The sequence below is a fragment of the Phocoena phocoena genome, chromosome 7, assembly GCF_963924675.1.
Source record: "Phocoena phocoena chromosome 7, mPhoPho1.1, whole genome shotgun sequence".
NCBI classification, from domain to species: Eukaryota; Metazoa; Chordata; class Mammalia; order Artiodactyla; family Phocoenidae; genus Phocoena; species Phocoena phocoena.
Window position 1 is genome coordinate 40,522,437 of NC_089225.1, and position 20,481 is coordinate 40,542,917.

Consider the following 20,481-nt stretch of genomic DNA (forward strand, 5'->3'; position numbering starts at 1 on the left):
ACTTAGCATAATGCCCTCAAGTTTCATCCATATTATTGCAAATAGCAGGGTTTCCTTCTTTTTTCATGGTTGAATAATATTTCTCTCTGTGTGTGTATATGTGTTGGGGTGTGTGTGTGTGTGTGTGTGTGTGTGTGTGTATCACATTTTCTTTATCAATTCATCCATTGATGGACACCTAGATTGTTTCCATGTCTTGGCTATTACAAATAATGCTGGAATGAACATGGGGGTACAGATAGTTCCTTGAGATAGTGATCTTGTTTCTTTTGTATATACACCCAGAAGTGGAATTGCTGGATTATATGGTGGTTCTATTTTTAATTTTTTGAGGAACCTCCATACTGTTTTCACATAGTGGCTACATTAATTACATCCCCGTCAACAGTGCAAAAGGGTTCCCTTTTCTCTACATCCTTGCCAACACTTACCTCACTTTGTGTGCATGTGTGTGTGTGAGGTGGTATCTCATTGTGATTTTGATATGCATTTCCCTGATGATTATTGATGTTGAGCACCTTTCCATGTACCTATTGGCTATTTGTATGTCTTCTTTGTAAAAATGTCTACTTAGTCATTCTGCCTGTTTTTAAATTGAATTTTTTTTTTGCTATTGAGTTGTATGAATTCTTTATATATTTTGGATATTAACCCTTTATTAAATATGTGTTTTGCAAATATTTTATTCCATTCATTAGGTTGCCTTTTCATTTTGTTAATGGCTTTCTTTGCTGTACAGAAGCTTTTTAGTTTGATGTAGTCCCACTCATTTTTTTTTTTTGCTTTTGTTGTCTTTGCTTTTAGTATCAAATTAAAAAAAAAATCATCGCCAAGACCAATGTTAAGGAGCTTACCCTCTATGCTTTATTCTAGGAGTTTTATGGTTTCAGGTCTTAACATTTAAGTCTTTAATCCATTTTAAGTTGATTTTTTTGTATGGTGTAAGAAAGTGGTCTAGTTTCATTCTTTTGCATGTGGCTGGTCCAGTTTTCTCATCACCGTTTATTGAAGAGACTGTCATTTTTCCAGTGTATATTGTTGGCTCCTTTGTTGAAAATTAATTGAACATGTATGCATGGGTTTATTTCTGGGCTCTCTATTCTGTTCTATTTATCTATGTATCTGTGTTTATGGCAGTATCATTACGATAGCTTTGTAATATAGTTTGAAGTCAGGAATTGAGATGCCTCCAGCTTTGTTCTTCTTTCTCAAGATTGCTTTGGCTATTCAGGGTCTTCTGTCTATCAGAGTATTAGTAACATTCAGTGTAGCACAACTAGTTATAAGACAGACTTTGATATTTAATCCTCCAAATTGATTGCAAACCCCTTGAGAGCAGTTGATAAACTCACAGATATATTTAGTTGACTAACTTTGTTTAAGGTTTTATTTAGTTGCCTGGTGTTCTCCTTGCAAGAATTAGAGGGCTGGCATTGGTCTGTGCAAGTGCAGGAGCCAGTCCTGAGTCAATGTATACGTGATTTATTCACAGGCTATTTAACATAGACATCAGGCTATGATAACTAAGCTAATTTTACTTTTAGTTGATTTTTCTACCTCCGGTTTCCTTTTCTACCTCTGGTTTTCTCTTCTACCTCTGACTTTCTCATACTTTTAGTTGCAAAAGGTAAAGATTTATTGACACTTTTATTCCCAGTCTTTGCTAACTTCCTGGTTGCAGCTTTTATGTAGAAGAAAGCAATCTTTTCCTCTTTGTCATCACTGTGAAAACTTTTTTCCTTATAATGGAATGTAAGTGGGTATAAGTAGTTCACAGCACATAGTTTAACGTTAATCTGGTTTTATATTTCTTTCTGTCAACATTAGAACAAAGTTTTTACATCATCTGGCAGAAGGTTACTAGCAGATATTTTGTCAGAGTCTTCCTCATTGCCTTAGAGAAACCTAATGCCAAGGGACTGTACACTTTGGGTGACTGCTTGTGAATAGGGCTTTCTTTTGGGAGTAATAGCAAAATATGGTGTGGCTCTTGGGGAGAGGTTGGCTTTTCAGAGCAAAGGCAGGGCAGAACCACCTAGTGATTAGGAGCAAAGACTAAGCTGTGGCTTTGTCACTTACTAGGGAATGACCTAGGACAAATCCCCTACTCTCTTTGAACTGCAAGTGCCTCTTTTATGAAATTAGGATGTTGTGAGGGTGATATGAGCTGATATATATAAAGAATTAAAAGCATGGTACCCATTACCTAGCAAATAACTCAATAAATGGCAACTATTGTCATTATAACATTAATGATGATGATGATCATTATCATAATCATTTTGGGAGAGTCAGGTGAAGCCGACTGATTCTGTGCTTTTGTAAGAGTGATTTATTCGTTACAACCAGCTAGATTATCTTGTGGATAAATTTGATCACAATAGAAATAATAATATTTAAGCATAGGTTATTTTATGAAAATACTGAAAAAAGAAACTTTATTATAGCCAATATTATCAATAACTCTGCAAAATAATATGTCAATGCAGTTCTTCCATAGTATTTGTGGCTCATTGAGAAAATCCATGAAGATATCCTCCTTAGCAAGTTTTGGTTTCAGGAAAATCAAATTGAGGCAATATAATAAGGTGAGCAGGGAATGTAGGGAGCTACACAATTGGAAAAACTAGCTCCAAACTTAACTGGCTGAACGAACACCTCTGCTGAGACACTATGACTGTTAGCTATATTGATGTGTGGTGTCCTTTGTGAGGTCATCAATGACATTATCAACAAGACAGAAGCAATGATACTGAGCTAAAGTCAACCACCTACAAAACTCACATCCAAGGGATTGCCAGGCTACTATCTATTTGAGGTGGGCACAGGCATTGTTTAGGTAATTAGAACTAGGTCTCTATTCTCTGTCTCTAATTGTCAGGGAAGCCCAGTTAGCCAGGGGATAGCATGCTGTCTCCGGGCTGCTAGGGTTTCTGTTGTGCGATAGGCACCCGTATGAACATTTATAGCAGTACTAGGAATGGTGATGCTGAGCTGTGACAAAGGGGTGCCTTCCAAGTTGGCTCAATTGCGGTTTTCACCATCAGAACAATCGTGGACGTTAGGTTTTTTCTTAGGGTTGACTGAATGATGAATGGAAGCCCCAGCCAACATACACCAACTCTTTTGCATAACTTGGGAGAGAGGGGATGGTTGATTCAGAGAAGGGATGGGAAAGAAGAGACCTCCAGCAGTAAAGAACATACGCATGTGAAATATTTTTCTGGTGAGAATCTTAAAAATAAAGATGAGTCTTAGAATTTAGGAGTTTGTCAGAAAAGAATGAGATCAGAAGAAAAATAAAATTTTAAGAAATGCCAGCTTTTATTTTAGTATATAATTTATAGTATTCCAAAATGGATTTTCTGTAGAGTCATAGTTACCAACTGCACTTGAAATTCTTTGATTTAGGATAGTTATGCTAATAGATTCTATTCAGTCAACATGAACTCAAACTTTTTTTTTAATATATAAATTTATTTATTTATTTTTGGCTGTGTTGGGTCTGCATTGCTGCACGTGGGCTTCCTCTAGTTATGGCGAGTGGGGGCTACTTTTCGTTGCGGTGTGCGGGCTGCTCACTGTGGTGGCTTCTCTTGTTGCGGAGCACGGGCTCTAGGTGCGCGGGCTTCAGTAGTTGCGGCGCACGGGCTCCGTAGTTATGGCTCGCGAGCTCTAGAGTGCAGGCTCAGTAGTTGTGGCGCACAGGCTGAGTTGCTCCGCGGCATGTGGGATCTTCCCAGACCAGGGATCGAACCCGTGTCCCTTGCATTGGCAGGTGGATTCTTAACCACTGTGCAACCAGGGAAGTCCCTGAACTCAAACATTTTAACTGTATCATAATTTACGTTGAGATACTATATGTTTTTTACTATCCTAGGTTAAGATTGACTTCATATTAAATAATTTGAGTTGTGAGATATCTGTAAAGCATAAGTATGTTGTCCAGACAGGTCAGAACTCCACCCATTCAGGAAAGTAGGGTAGTGGCTTCCCTGTAACACATGGGTGTGCCAGCTGCTTTTGTAAGTGAAAGACTTAGGCAGGTCAAATTGCTAAATATCAACTCTAAGTTAGAATTGTTTTTAGGTGATCACACAGTGTTATCGTTTTTTTTTTTTTGTTTGTTTGTTTATAGAATAAAAGGGAGTAAGATGTTTTTCGTTGGAATTTTTATTTATTTTATTTATTTTTTTTTGGCTTCTGAAAACGTTAGACTATTTAAGTCCTCAAAAAAAAGTTAAGAAATTCCATCAATCCAATAGTGGAATTTTTTTTTTTTTAACAAGTGAGAAGAAAGAAAGTCAAGAGCTAACACAGTACAAGACTTTATTTAGAAATATACAGTGAGCACGAAGGAGTGCTTGATCTGGAGGGTTTCCCCTTGAAATTTTGGTGCCATGCAACTCTGGCTAGAAGAAACCTTTTTTTTTTTTTTTTTTTTAAGTTCCCTTAATGAAAGGAATTATAGCAGTGTTATATCTGTCATTTTGTAGAAGGATCATGGCATGGTTTTCTTTTACTTTTTATCTGTAAAGTGTAGACTCTTCCAGGGATAGAAATGTAAATGTGTTGGCTTTTGGTTTTAGTGAGAGCTTCATTCTGAAGGGGAAAACTCAGGAAGGGAGTTGTTACCAGAGTGGAATTCAACACTTGCCAGAGAACCCAAAGCAGGCATGAGGTTCATTGTCCTGTTGAGTGACAGAAGACTTCCACCAGTTCTTTTTGTGGAGGGGATTAGTGGTTGAACAAATTTGCAAGTACAGCATGCAGTTTTGTCAGGTACACATTTCTTTTCACAGCTCTCTTGACTTTATACCATGTAAATAACCTCAGTTGTCTCTGAATTTTTCTTTCTTTAATTCCTATTGGATGGTCATTTTATAAAGTCAGCTTCTTGGTTTTTTTGTGTATTGTTTTTGAATTGTGGTATACAAATCGGTATGTTAACAAATTCCTTATTGTGTGTTTTCTTTTCTAGTTTAACATAATTTCATAATCTAGGCAGTCTCTTTTTGTTATTGGATTATTGTGTGATAAAAATCCCAAATAACTTTTTTGTTTCGTTTTTTGTCTCTGTAGGCTAAGAAATGGCATTTCAAAAGGCAGTGAAAGGGACTATTCTTGTTGGAGGAGGTGCTCTTGCAACTGTTCTAGGCCTTTCTCAGTTTGCTCATTACAAAAGGAAGCAAGTAAGTAACTGTACATGTATTGATTATAATATGAAACAAACCTGTTAAAGAACTGTGTATGGGGCGTGTGTAGGCTAATGGTATTGTTTAGAAATTACTGTCTCAGCTTGATCTGAAAAAGACACTAATTTAGAATACTGCCTTAATGATCCTTGAGAACTGTGTATATCTCATTTTTTAAAAAGTAAATTTCTTTGTCAGAAAGCATTATATTATTTAGCCTCTGTTTTGGCTCTTTGGTTTTAAAAGACTGCTTCATTTCGGAGTGCCAGGGTTTATTCATTTATACTTTCCTTGTCTAATTCATCCAAATGTCTGGATACCTTCTATGCTCCTGCCAAGAGTTTGTCTTATTAGAAGGCAGGCAGCTGAGAAAGGAAATGGAAAAGAAAGAGCCTATACAAAAGGCTCAACTCGGAATCTTGGGTTTATTTCTGAAAGGTTTAGTTACTTATGTAGTATTATTACTTTATATTGGGTAAAATTTTTAGTGGGAGAAAGCTATGAAAATGAGATTGGTATGAAGTTTCCAAATAATTTAAAGTGTTCAGTTTATTTTCATTTTGTTTTTTCTTTCCCCTTTGCACTACAACTGTGCCTTCCCATAGTTCAAATTGATGCCAGGAAATAACTTTGGTGAATGGTTTTGTTCTTTTCAGGCTTGAAATACTAACCTCAGCAGTTAGTATTAATCTCCTGTTCCCCCTTCCCTATGTCATTAGGGCATTTTGTGATACCAGTTGGTTGGTGCATTCCCGATTCAAAGATGGAGGTGAAGGAATTTGGGAAGCTATTTGTAGCTGGGCTATCTATGAACTACTCACATCCTACATTTTTGTGAGAACCTTTAAGCCCTGCCTGGGCTGTCTTGTACATGTTGTTTCTGTTTCTTTGTGCTACATGGTGATGGAGCCAGCCGCATTGCTTGGAGTCCCATGTCCTGAATGGGAAATAGCACGTTAAAAACACATATTGAGAAGAATCAATTTGCTGGCTTACAAATAAAAAAGAAGCTAATTTCTAGTGCTACTTCCTAAAGATGGACGATATTGAACAGGTTGTGCTGGTTTTTTTCATTCTTTTTTTTTTTTTTTTTTTTTTTTTTTTGCGGTACGCGGGCCTCTCACTGCTGTGGTCTCTCCAGACACACAGGCTCAGCAGCCATGGCTCACGGGCCCAGCTGCTCCGCGGCATGTGGGATCTTCCCGGACCGGGGCACGAACCCATGTCCCCTGCATTAGCAGGCAGACTCTCAATCACTGCGCCACCAGGGAAGCCCTGGTTTTTTTCATTGTTAACTGTGAGCACATTACTCTTAAGGTTCCCTAGGTATACATGTTGCAGGTGTTACTGACTCGCTATTGAAGCTCATTCTCAGCTGCTGAACATGCTTGATGCACTATTTCTTTTAAAATGTTTCCTTGGTTCCTTAAAAGTAAGTGTGAAAAGATGTTGTTTTTGCTCAGGCTATTTTAGAAGTGCAGTTCTGTTTGGGACATGGACTTTAACAGATTAGATTACTTCTGCCATCTTTTACCAGTGGTATCTGAAACGATATTGGAGGGTGCCAGTGCCAAAGGTCACGATGTCTAGTATGGTAAGTTGTTGCTAAATTTGTACATGGTTCACGTCTGTTAACAACAGTAAGCATGCTCTATTTCCGAGTTTATAACTTAACTTTGTACCTAGGGAATACTGTTTCAGAAATATATTTTGTTGTCGTTGTTTGGCTTCTCTTCTTCTCCACAGAATAGAGTAAGCAGTTGATACTGCCTCCGATCCATCAAGTTAGGGGTTAATTTTAGTCAGTAAAATCAAGCAAAATGAAGGTCTGTTGATTCCTGGAACATTCTGTCATTTTCTCCTTCCTAAGTTAGACATCCTGACCACCCTAATAGCCAAACGAAACAGATACCAGCAGTTTCAAGTCATTTATAATTGTAATCTGACAAGTTCTTTTGAGAAAAATCACCACAGGCATATTCAATCAATGAGTTGCATAAGACATATGCCCAAGTGTGTGTATTCTTTTTGCAGTGATTCCTGTCCCTTTAAGCCACTGCCGTGAGCGTATTTTGGGTAGCAGTTTTGGATGTAACCATAGGGATTGGCAAAAAAAGAGAGGGGTGTGTGAGGAGGGGGGAGGAGACCATCTCAGTTGAGCCACTGACATAAAATGACCACAGGCCTCAGCTGTCCTCTCTCAGAGAATATCTGCCAATCAGAGCCACTCTAGGGGAGGAAATTTTCCCGACTTGAATAGTCAAGAAAAAAGCTGCCCCTTGACACCCATTATTTGGCTACATTTTACAGAAGCTGTGACTAAAATGTGACTAGGCGCGCTCTGTTTTTCTTGAGAGCAATGCTTAAAGTATTGGCTTGTGTTTTTATCTTTTGTCCAGTTTTATGAAGTGACTCCAACCGATAAACTGTCCTCCTTTAAGAGTAAGTTGGTTTCGAAAGCCCCAGGTGCTGATGGCCGAGAAAACTGTCTGCTGACTTTTGAGCAGAGGCACGTTTTGCTGGCATTCCTGCACTCGAAGCTCTGCATCCCCTGGCCCCTAGCTTGTGCTCATTTGATATTCCTGGTGCAACGCTTCCTTCCTAAAATACAGGCAGAGGTCGTATTCCAAATACAAACGGGTTGATTGTAAAAGTTGGTCAGTTGTTTCAGCACCTTTGGTGACGGGATAGTGCTGTAAGTGTTTAGCTGTCAGGTCAGCTCACAAAACCCTTTTAAATTAGCTTGTATTTGCAAGGAAAAGAATAAAAGGAAAACTATTGTATATACTTTCTTGATTAATTAAATGGAAAACACAGTGAAATCCACTAAGATGTGGTTCACTTACCTTTTACTCAGTTGCTTGAATAAAAGCTACCGTAGGTGAGAAAATAGAGACATTCGTGAAGACTGGCATTTCTTGTGGGCAGGTTGGAGGTTAGAGGTGATAGCAAAGATTTTTTTGTTCCACTTTACTTCATGATGTGGCTTTTCTTCATGCAAGCATACTATTAACATTTATGTTATATTTTTCAGTGGTGAAGAGTCTCCACTGTTGACCCAAGTGAGGCCTAGAGATTTTTTTTCTTTGGAGATAAATAAGGTCAGATTTAGAAAGGATGGAGATCATGGCCTAAGGAGAGAGCTGTTGTTATTGTTGTTGTTATTATTATATTTTGGAGCTGTGCAACCTAAATCTTCAGTTCCAGCGAGGAAGCTGATGGGGGAAAGATGAATGGAATGTTGGCCTCTTTTGACTGTGTCCACCTGCAGGGAAGGAGGTTTGTGACCACAAATGGCATCCACGCTCCAGGCCCCCTCCAGTGATACATGTAGGATTTTTTTGAGTAGTCTTGGAAAGGCTTCCTATTCATTCCATTTTCCCTCTCTTTTTGTTTCCTCACCCACATGTAGGTGACTAAGTTTCCACAAAGCCTTCTTGATTTTTCCTTTCCCCGGACCAGCTGTATGCCAAGGAACAGGAGGCTGTGTAGTGGGATATAAACTCCCCAGCACTATCTTGAATCCCACCAGGGATGTAGCAAGCAAACACCCCTGCAGTGGTGTGCAGATTTTCAAGAGTAAGGTATTTGTCATTCACTGTTTAGTATAGGTCTGTTTAATAATAAACTTTTCATTGGAAGGGACCTAGAAGACATCCAGTCTTCCTCTCGGGACAGTTTGCTTTTCTCGGGTCTCCTTACTGTCTAGTGAAAGGGGAGTGTTACTTCATGGGACAGCTTCCTTTTCTAATTCCAAGCTGGTGGGAGAATGGAGTTTAAATTAGGAGAGAGGGCCCTGGGTAGCTTCGGAGGCGGTAAATCTTAGCAAGGAACAGTGATGGAGAGCGTTACAGTCAGGGCTGCCGGAGGGTTCCTCAGGGGGGTGGGAAGAATGGGGGCAAAACTAGGGTAGGATTGCAAACTTTTAACTGAGGGTTGCCTCGGGCTTTTGTCTTTTCATTAGACACTGAAGGCCTTTTTTTTGGAAACTTCAAAAAATTTTAAACTCCACATTTCTTTCATACCTTCTAGGTCCTAGCTGGAAACTGATGTAACAGTGTGGGCTCCTTTTTAACCCCAGCCGTGTGGTTGATGTAACAAAGATCTCTTTAGGTCTGAGGGTGGCCCTCTCATGTACCATGTGCTCAAAGTGTTCCTTCCATTACCCACTCTGGAGGTGTGGTGGGCTCTGTGAGCCAGCTCTGAGGTGAAGCCTGAGAACCACAGAGAGCTTTCTCAAAGCCCAGATGTGAATGTTTTTTTCTTCTTTTCTGCACCATGCATAGGCAGGGAATCTCTTTTCAGCGTGAGGAGTGATATTATTAGAATCAAGGAAATGAGAGATTCTCATCGATGTTCTGTTCATCAGCAACGTAACAGAAAGGACGAGAACACGATCTTTGGAGCGTCTTTGCAGGCTGTCTGCTTCTGACACCCAGCTCTGCTTCTGAACAGCTGAGTGACTATGGGCAATTTTCTTAAATTCTCTAGGCCTCATTTTTCCCCCATCTGCCAGATGGGGAGAACAGTGGTACCTCCCTCATGGGACTGTTGATGAGCAGTAAAGCCTGGGAGAATTCCTGGAATATAGTAACCTTGCCAAAAGTGTTAGTTATTCCCAGGTGAAATGAACATAAAGTGTGAATAACTATATGAATATATGGTGAGCACGAAAGTTGCTCTCATCTTTGGAGACCCTTGGGTTCAGGGATACCGTGTTAAGACTTTGAGGTTTAGTAGCAAATGGCCTGTCCTTCATCTGAGCTTGTAGGAGAATGGCTACAAACGGTCACACAAACACCCTTCTGTTTTCTCTTCTACTTGATTCCTGATCTGAAGATGAGCCAATAACAAGGTAGACAACACCAATTATTGGCTTAAACTTTCTTCCTCTTGTAAGTAATAAATTCCTTGAAGTTCCCACTGTGGTTTTTTTTTCTGTTTAAGCTTATATAATTTATGGCAGACTTGATTTATATGGTGATATGTTCCTAAAAAGTTATGTGAATATAGTCTTTTTGATAAATTAATATATAGTACAACACTATTTGTTGTAATTCTATGGTGAAACAATTTAGAAAGCTCTGGTTTTTTTTGGGGGGGTGTAAACCTGGTTTTTGAGGGTAAATCAGAATTTAGCTTGAAGGGGAATACAATTAAACTTATTCTTTCCTAAAGCCAATGATGTAGTAATATTTGTTAACGACAGGATCTTCATGCTTTGCAAAATAGCCTCTCACTTTGTAAGAGACAGCCTATACTTTGAGTGGATTACTAAAGGCTATAGTTTACTTTGTTATGCATGGTAATGAAGGGAACATGAAAACCACGATAGTGGTGATGTTAGTGAGTTGATAGGATTAGGTGAGTTGAATTATAAGTAAACCTATATACCACCTTTGTGAGGAAAAATACTTATGCTAATGCGAGGCAAAGTGCTGTATGAAAGTTAAAATCCATAGGAATTTTGAGAACATTGTTTTACTCTCAGTCTCTCCCTCTCAATACATTATTTGTAAGAGATCCTAGTGAACCAGGGTCTTTTGATTGGTAGTACCAGTGACCCCAAATTCAAAAGATAGGATTGGTGCAGCAGCAAAAAAATAACGGAATGATTATATCTAGTCAAAGTGAGATCTACTTGGGGGGTTATTTTAATGGATCCTCAAATGAAAAGATATTTAGCTCCCTGAATGTGTCTGTTAAACAAGTGTGGCCGGGTTTTGGTGAGCTTGTTACTGTGCACAGGTTATGAAAGTTTCCAGAACTCTAGTTTCTTTATAAGGTAAGGACACTGTTACTTTACTGCCAGGCTTTTCTCCCCTGCCAAGCACTAACCAGTTCAGAATATACAAGATAATGATCACAGTACCTGACACATTAGCAGGTCTTTAATTATACCTCTTTCTTCCCCCCCCACCGCCATACAGGATATAAATTATTTGAAATAGACCTAGCCTTGTTTGGCGTAATAAGAGAGATACAGCACCAGGTTTCTTTAAATAGCTGAGCTTTTGATTGGCATAATGCTGCTTACATTAACTGCTGGCCAGAGAAACTGGTAGAGGTTAGAGAAACCTTAAGATGAATATCAATCAAAGAGAAATCAAAATTATAAGCACAGGGCTTCCCTGGTGGCGCAGTGGTTGAGAATCTGCCTGCTAATGCAGGGGACGTGGGTTCGAGCCCTGGTCTGGGAAGATCCCACATGCCGCGGAGCAACTTGGCCCGTGGACCACAACTACTGAGCCTGCGCGTCTGGGGCCTGTGCTCCGCAACGAGAGGCCGCGACAGTGAGAGGCCCGCGCACCGCGATGAAGAGTGGCCCCCACTAGCTGCAACTAGAGAAAGCCCGCGCACAGAAACGAAGACCCAACACAGCCATAAATAAATAAATTAATTTAAAAAATTATAAGCACAACCAATCAAAATCATAAGCACACTAAACACTAGTGAGGATGTGGAGCTACAGGAGCCCTCATACATTGTTGGTGGGAGTGCAAAATGACACAGCCACTTTGCAATGCCATAGTTGGGTGGTTTCTTACAAAACTAACCATGTCCTCACCATATGATCCAGCAGTCACACCTACTGATATTTACCCAAAGAAGCTGAAAACTTATGTCCACACAAAAACCTGCACATGGATATTTGTAGCAGCTTTATTCGTAATTGCCAAAACTTCGGATCAATCAAAATGGCCTTCAGTAGGCGAATGAATAGATAAACTGTGGTCCATCCACACGATGGAACATCATTCAGCACTAAAAAGAAATGAGCCATCAAGCCATGAGGAGACATGGAGGAACCTTAGTGCGTATTACTCAGTGAAAGAAGCCAATCTGAAAGGGCTACACACTGTATGAATCCAACCATATGACATTCCAGAAAGGGCAAAACTTTGGAGACAGTAAAAAGATCAGTGGTTGCCAGGGATGTATGCTGGGAGATGAATAAGCAGATCACAGAGGATTTTTAGGGCAATGAAAATACTTTGTGTGATACTGTGGTGGTGGATACATGTCATTATACATTGTCCAAAACCATAGAATGTCCAACATCAAGAATGAACCCTTAAGTAACCTATTGACTTTGGGTGATTATGATGTATCAATGTAGGTTCATCTTTGGTAAAAAATGTGCCACTCTGGTGAGTGATGTTGATGATGGGGGAGGCTGTGAGTATGTGGGGCAGGAGGTATATGGGAAATCTCTGGAATGTCCTCTCAATTTTTTTTGTGAAACTAAAAGTGCTTTAAATTTTTTTTTAAGTTATACTTAAAATCATAAGCATAGCATCTAGGACAAGGTGTCAACTGAGAAAATTTCAATTGTAAAAATTCTACTTAAGTATCACTTTTCAATAGTATCTTTGATTGAATAGATACTATTTATTTATTGAATGCCCTTAGTATCTTTAAGAATTTAACCTCAGTTGTAAACATTCTTCTGGCTCCTAAGCTAAAGAGTATCTGTGGGTCTGAAATCAGTAGAAATCTTCCCGAGCACTAATGTAGCTGAAATTATCACCTGACACGTTGGCTTTCTGCTTACCAGATTGCTTTTAACTTTGTGAGGTAGTTCTGGCTACCAGACTTGTTTGTTCTCTCTGAGTAAACAGTCTTACATCTCCAGAGGCATTTTTCGTAGGTTCATAAACAACATTTCTCTTAAAAACATCTTATAAAAGTGCTGTAACAGGAACTGTTCTCAAACAGTCTTCATTTCTGTTGATTTTAATGTTTAGGTGGGAACTGTAGTGTTAGAGACCACATGAAGAATGTATATTTAGGAGGAGAAGGGACTAGTGGTTGAATAATAGGCTTCAAGGTTCATCTGCCTGCTTCGAGAGCTGTCAGCATCAGTATTACGTTAAACATGAAGGAAGAAATGTCTCTGCACCATGGTTTGCTGGGGCTTGCGTTTGATTATCTGTCCTTTTGGAGCTTTATCTCTATGGATTTATTTTTCTACTTATGATGGGGTCTAACTCGTCAGAGGAAGATTCTGGACTGTATACAAAGTATGGGAATTGCAAATCTTAGGTTGTAATGCTAAATATATCTCCTATTTGTGTATTAAGTGGAGTAAGCTAATTGGTGTAGTAAGCAGCTCCCAAAGCTCAGTGGCTTATAATGAAGGTTTCTTCCTTACTCACATTACAGTTCAGTGTGGATAGGTGGGGAATTGTTTCTTGTAGTCATTCACGGACCTATGTCCCTTTATTCTAGTGGCTTCTCCATGTTTTATAGCTTTTTGACCCACTGGATCATTTCTAGCCAGCTGTAAGGGAGGGTGGGAAGTGTAATCCAGCAGTGTTCTCTGGAAGAAGAGAAAAAGTTTTAAGCATCCAGCCATTAAATCTGTGTCCTGACTTTAATTTCTAATCAGTTTGACAAATAAGCTGCATTTTTTTGATAACAGTTTTATTGTTAGAGTTTATACCAAAGACTGTATTTTCTTCTCTTGTTTAGAACCCTGTGCCTAGATTCCTGGAAGAATTGTTTTTCTCCTAAAAACACAACTAAATATGTTGGGGCTGTGTCTGATATCTAAAGCTCGATGAAGATTCTGAACACATTGTATTTTCCATAAGACGAGTTGAAACTAACTCTATATGGTTAACCGTTTCTCAGAGGCTTGTTTCATGAAAGTACTGAAATTATGCAGACAGAGCTGGAAATGTTCTTTGAAGTGCATCCTATCATTTTCCTTATAATTTTGGTTTTTATTTAACACTTCGCTCCCAAAGTGGGGCCATGGCAATATCTTTGAGTTATAACTCACATCAGGCCTTCGAGGAGTTTGTGATGCTATTTTATTGCTGGCATACAAAATCCGCGAGGTTAACTGTACTGCGATAGGTCACACAGTGAGTCAACGACTGAGCTATGATTAGCGTTGACAGCTGGTGAGCTTGTAGGCTGTTGCTAACTGAGCAACATTGACATTCATTTTGATTTGACTTTGCATTTCACTTTCAACTATTTATCCATTTTAAGGCCTCCTTAAGAAACTTTTTAGGGATATTGTGGGACTGAGGAAACTTTCTAGAAATGCTTTGGGAAAAGTCTACTAGCTTCCCTCTCCAGCTTAATAGTTACATTGTGTTAATGCTAGGTAGGCCCCCTTTTGGTAGAGTTTGCAAATTAAGAAAATAGATGCTTTAAGATGTTAGACAATGTTAGGCAAAATAATTTTACATGCTTTATTTCAAAATTTGTGATTTTTCAACAAAGAAGTTCTGAGATCCAATTATATGCTTGTGAGTATAAACTAGAAAAATTATAAATGTGTATATATTTGATGAAATAATTCACCGAGAAATGGAAAACGTGCATCACAAATTATACCCCAAACTATTTTGAACTTAAAATTAAAATGCAGCCAAGGGCCATCTGGATTGAGAAACTCGGAAATGGTCCTTTGGCTCATTGGGTCAGCATTTTATTCACCTGAGAGGGATGGGGGGGGAAAGTGAGTCCCATTTCAGTTCTGTATCCATTTCCAAATGTATGTGTTAGGGAGGTTTTTAAGGAAAAGTGCTATTTCGTGGAACCCTCGGTGTCACTGCCTGGGGTGTCTGGCCATGGGCAAAGCAGGTTCTCTCAGACTTCTGATTCCACTGGCTGCCATCAGCTGTTCCCTGCAACGCTGGTGCCTGCAAGGCGGGTGGACCTAGAGCCCTAGGTAACCCACACATACAGGGAAAGATAACCTAGCAGAGCTGAGGACATGGGATTTGGAGTCAAACTAGGGATCAGATTCTGATTCTCTCAGTTACTTGCCCAAAGAATAACAAAACTCCGTTTCCTCACTGGTCAAAGGATGACTCCCTCCTTTTTTTTTAAATTATTATTTATTTTTGCTGTGTTGGGTCTTCGTTTCTGTGCGCGGGCTTTCTCTAGTTGTGGCAAGTGGGGGCCACTCTTCATCGCAGTGTGTGGGCCTCTCACTATCGCTGCCTCTCTTGTTGCGGAGAGCAGGCTCCAGACGCGCAGGCTCAGTAGTTGTGGCACACGGGCCTAGTTGCTCCGCGGCATGTGGGATCCTCCCAGACCAGGGCTCGAACCTGTGTCCCCTGCATTAGCAGGCAGATTCTCAACGACTGCGCCACCAGGGAAGCCCCACTTCGGTGTCATGGTAAGACCCAAGGGACCTGACTTGTTATTGTGTGGGCTAGCAGCAGCTCTTCTTCCCTCTCTGCACTCCCTGCTCTCAGGCTCCCTCTCTAGATCCTTTCATTCTCAGCACACTATTGGAATAGAAGAGCAATATCAAGTTCCGACACCTCCAAACACATATTCTGTGTCTTTAAAATACTTATTTGAAAACTGGTAAAACGTATCCCTCAAACCTCAGATCACGTAGTTATGTGATTTTATTTGAAGTAGATTCAGACAAAGCCAAAGGGTTTCCCCTATTTTTCAGCTATAAAAAAGTTGTATAATTTAATGATTTGGCTATGTTGTGATTGGTATTAAAAGAGCTTCCTTGCGATTTCTTAAAGGAATCACAACCACTTAAAGGCGCGATAGCACCTTCAAGGTGAGCTAGAGCTCGTTTCTCAGCCACCCTAGAAAGATGGACTTGTTTTATTTTCTCTTGTTTGGTCCCCAGTGGAGATGACGGTCCACCTATTAGCCAGTCTTCCTACTGAGTAATCATGAATCCCTCACCCAGTACGTTTATATTGAGAAATGTTGCTTACTGTCCTGTAAGTATAAGAAGAAACACCATTGTTTAGAATCAAAGTGATTCAGGAGGTGAAAGGTCATTAAAACATCTTAGGATTCATTCTAAGGAGATGCTTATTGCATTTCCTTTCCAGGAATATGGAAATGTGGTATTTTTCAGTGACAACAAAACATGAAGCCATTCCCCTTAAATCTAATGATTCCATTATCAATATATATGATTCAATCACATAATGAGAGAGAGAAAGAGAGAGAGAGTGATAGTTGCAGTAAGAAGTGATTTGCATGAAACCCTACTTTATTCTCCAATTATTACTCTACATGATTACAGGACAACCTGGTTGTTAATTGCATGCGGTCTTTAAGTACGCATTTCTTTCAGAAATAGACACTAATTATTAGATCTTGTTTTCGGTCTCACCTGAAGTTGCAAATGTCTAGGATATATATTTTTTTTAATTTGCAAGTCTAATGGTGTACAGACAGTAAAACTGATCTCATTCTGAATCCCATTTTGTTCTCTGGGATGTAAACTCTCAAAGATTATGAACTCGCTTTCAGTTCTGTATAGGTGTTCTATGTGCCAGTCTCTTGACAAAAGCCATATGTTTGCTATCAGAATGCTGGAGGAATTTTATGTTTTTAAAATGTAGAGGAACCTTTGCTTACAAGTTAAAGAAAACCCACCTACTTCCCCACAGCTCACGATAATTAAATATAATCAGAAATAACAACATCAAAGTAATATTAAATATTAGGTATTCTAATTCTACCAAGAAAAGAATTTTTTGTTTTGGATCTGTGCTTGCACTTATGCTAGGCACAAGGCAGTTTGCTTTGTGTCTTGGGCTCTCCTTTCTTCTGACGTCAGTGGCTGAATTAGGTAATAGATCCTGAATCTGATAGTGCTGGACTTGTCCTGTCTTTAAGTCCAGGCTTAGCAAACTTATATGCCTGCAGGGGCCAGGCTGGGATGATAAAAGTGTGAAGCCAGTGAGTGGGAATCCTGGGCTAACAAGGGTGCACAGCCCTGCCTAAGGGCAGCAGCTACTGTTCAGTTTCAGCAGATATCAGACAGAAATCCTAATTTTTATGTGAAATATAGCAATTTATGGTACTTATTTATATTATTTTTAAGTTGAAGTATAGTTAACTCACAATGTTATATTAGTTCCAGGTGTACAACATAGTGATTTGATATTTTTATAGATTATGCACCAAAGTTAGTATAGTATTAATGACTACATTCCCTGTGGTGTACATTACATCCCTGTGACTTATTTATCTTATAACTGGTAGTTTGTACCTCTTAATTCCCTTTACCTATTTCTCCCATCCTCCCACCCTCTCTCCGCTGGTGACCTGCGTATTTACCTGAAGAAAATAAAAACATTAATTCAATAAGATACATGCACCCCAGTGTTCATTGCTGTGTTATTTACAATAGGCAAATATGGAAGCAACCTGTGTCCACTGACAGATGAATAGATAAAGAAGATGTGGTATATATATGCAATGAATATTAGCCATAAAAAAAGAGTGAAATCTTCCCATTTGTGACAACATGGATAGACCTGGAGGGTATTATGCTAATTGAAATTCGTCAGATAAAGACAAATACTCTATATTTTTAGTTATATGTGAAATCTGAAAAACGTGAACAAATGTTACAAAACAGAAATAGACTCACAGATATGGAGAACAGTTTTTAAATATTGGATGTGTAACTCACGTTTTTAAGAAAGTAGTATGCTGACCAATTCACTACAATGACTTCTGGTTTTAGCACATGCTGTGCCAACTTCCTTTCCTGGCATTTTCACCCAGCTAATGCCTATTAGTCTTTCTTGACCTGATTTAGCTGTGGTTTCCAGGAAACCTTCTCAGGTCTGGCTCATGCCTCCCATGGCTCTTACAGCTTCTTCTCTATCTTTAATCCACCTGTTAAGCAGTATTCTAATTTCCTCTTTATCTTTTTGTTTTGTCCTCCAGTCTGTAGAATCCTTGAGGGCCTCCACTGGATGAGGAAGTGCAGTGGTGTGTGAGGTGTCTTCTTAGGTGACTTAGGGCATGTTGCCTTTCCAAGCCTTCTCCCAGAATCTCTGGATCAGTCCAGATTCCTGTTTAATCAACTGCCTTGATTAATTTGTCTGCGAAGTTTGATTAGCAGGTCTGGGAAGATTTGGAGCACAAAGGTCCCCTTTCTTAAAGCGTGCTGTTACTTACCACTACTGTCTTCTTCCTACTGCTTTTCTTTTGTTTCTCCTCAATCGACATATTCTAGGGAAGGTAGAGTGCAGATGTGTTTCTGTGACTCAAAGCCATACGAAGCCCAAATGAGTCTTTCTCTTGTCATAATCATAAGGAGGGCCTCAGGCTGTGGTTACTGCCTCTAAAATAAACTGTGCTTAGCTTCTCAGTCGCAACGCTTTCCAGCTTTTATGAAAAAAATAAACAAAAATAAAGTGTTGTTTTAAATGTAGTGTCAGAAATTAAATAAATTACCCTCAATAGTGCCGTATATTTAAAAAAATATATTTTGGGAAGGATTGCTCAGCAAAACCCCCACGACAGAACCATACCACAAAAAACCCCCCAAACTTCCCGCATTTGATAACTGGTGATATCTCCTCCTATTATAACGATTTAGTCTATTTCTTAATTTTTCTCAAATTATACGTAGAATCAGTATGTTGTAGTGATATAAAACTTAGTCTGTGTCACCAGGCTGCATAAGTTCAATCCCTAGCTCCACCATATACCAGCTGTATAATCACAGGCCAAGTGCTTAACTTCTGTGTCTCAGTTACTCCTTCTGTAAAATGGAAATCATAGTAGTACCTAACTCATAGAGACATTGTGAGGATCAAGTGAGTGAAAAAAGTAAAACCCTAATAATAATGCCTGGCGCATAGTTGCTGTGTATATGGTTACTTATTATTATTTTTAAAATAATTCTACAGTATTTCTATTGATTGATTGATTGTCTGTGTTGGGTCTTCGTTTCTGTGCGTGGGCTTTCTCTAGTTGCGGCAAGTGGGGGCCACTCTTCATCGCGGTGCTCGGGCCTCTCACTGTCGTGGCCTCTCTTGTTACGGAGCACAAGCTCCAGTCGGCGCAGGCTCAGCAGTTGTGGCTCTCGGGCCTAGTTGCTCCGCAGCATGTGGGATCTTCCCAGACCAGGGCTCGAACCCATGTCCCCTGCACCGGCAGGCAGACTCTCAACCACTGCGCCACCAGGGAAGCCCCTTATTATTTTTTAAGTCAAGTTTATTGAGGTATGATTTGGGGTGTAATTTACATGCAGTAAAATTCACCCTTTATAACGTACAGTTCTGTGAGTTTTGACAAGAGCATATGGTCATATAACCACCACCACAGTCAAGATATAGAACATTTCTATCATCCTCAAAAGCTCTCATGTTCTCTGTGGTCATTCCTCCCCAGCACATCTCCAGACACTGACCATCACTGATCTGTTTTCTGACCATATACTTTTGCTTTTGCAGAACATCATGTAAATGGAATCATGCCCTATGTAGACTTCTGAGTCTTTCTTCTCTCACTTGGCACAGGGATTGGCAAACTTTTCTCTAAAGGGCCCGGCAGTACATGTTTTAGGCTTGCAGACCATACCTCCTCTGTTGCAACTACTCCTCTCTGCTACTGCAGTCATGTACTAGGCATGAATGATTGGGTGTGGCTGTGTTGCAATAAAACTTTATTAAAATAGGTAGCAGCCAGATTTGGGTGGAAAGCCATAATTTTTCAACCTGTGACTTAGCATGATGCTTTTGAGATCCATTCATGTTGTTGTGACTATCAGTAATTTGTTCTTTTTATTGCCAATTATTATTCCAGCGCATGGACGCACGAGAGTTTGTTTAGTCATTCACCAGTTGAAGGATGTTCGAGTTTTTAATAATTTTTGGCAATTATAAATAAAGCCATTATAAATATTTGCCTACAGGTTTTTGTGTGAACACAGGTTTTGATCTCTCTTGAGTAAATCACCTGGGGGGCGGCACTGTATGGTAAGTGTGTGTTCACCTTTATTAGAAACTCTCAAATTGTTTTCCAAAATGGCTGGATTATTTTGCATTTCCATCAGCAATATAAGAGAGTTGCAATTGTGTTGTATCACCACCAGCACTTGGTATTGTCCATTTCTTTGTTAGATTTAAGCTACTCTGAAAAACTATGACGCATCTTAGAAACTAAAGATGCTTACCTTTATGTTGTATTAGGTCAAAAGCTCTTGAAGGGTCTTACACGTGGAAATGACATTATTTGGGTTTTTACATGGTTACCCCAGCTTCAGTATGGAGAATGACTTGGAAGAACGAATGGTAACTGTGTGAAGACCTGTAGGAGGATATTATTTTAATATAGAGGAAAGGGAAGATACCTGGACTTGAAAGGCAGTGAAGATGATGTGACTAGATGTGAGAATTTTTTTAGGTGGTGGAATTTATAGAACTCAATGACTGACCAGATAGGAGACTTAAGAGAGTGACACAAGCAACTAGATATATAATGGTACCTTCACTGAAATGAGGAAAATTTATAGGGAAAAAGGTTTGGGGAG

The 20,481-nt window shown here is 39.4% G+C and overlaps 1 protein-coding gene across 2 annotated transcripts in view; it reads left to right on the forward strand.

Annotated features, from left to right (window-relative positions):
• The first annotated feature begins 5,080 nt into the window (after positions 1–5,080).
• Positions 5,081–20,481, forward strand: part of GPD2 (glycerol-3-phosphate dehydrogenase 2) — a 98,531-nt gene continuing 83,130 nt past the window's right edge. The window contains exon 1 of one of the 2 annotated variants that reach the window (XM_065880234.1): positions 5,081–5,192. In XM_065880234.1, the coding sequence (XP_065736306.1) occupies positions 5,091–5,192 (102 nt within the window). In that variant the 5' untranslated portion in view covers positions 5,081–5,090. The remainder of the gene's footprint in view (positions 5,193–20,481) is intronic. The other variant, XM_065880235.1, reaches the window with a different exon arrangement.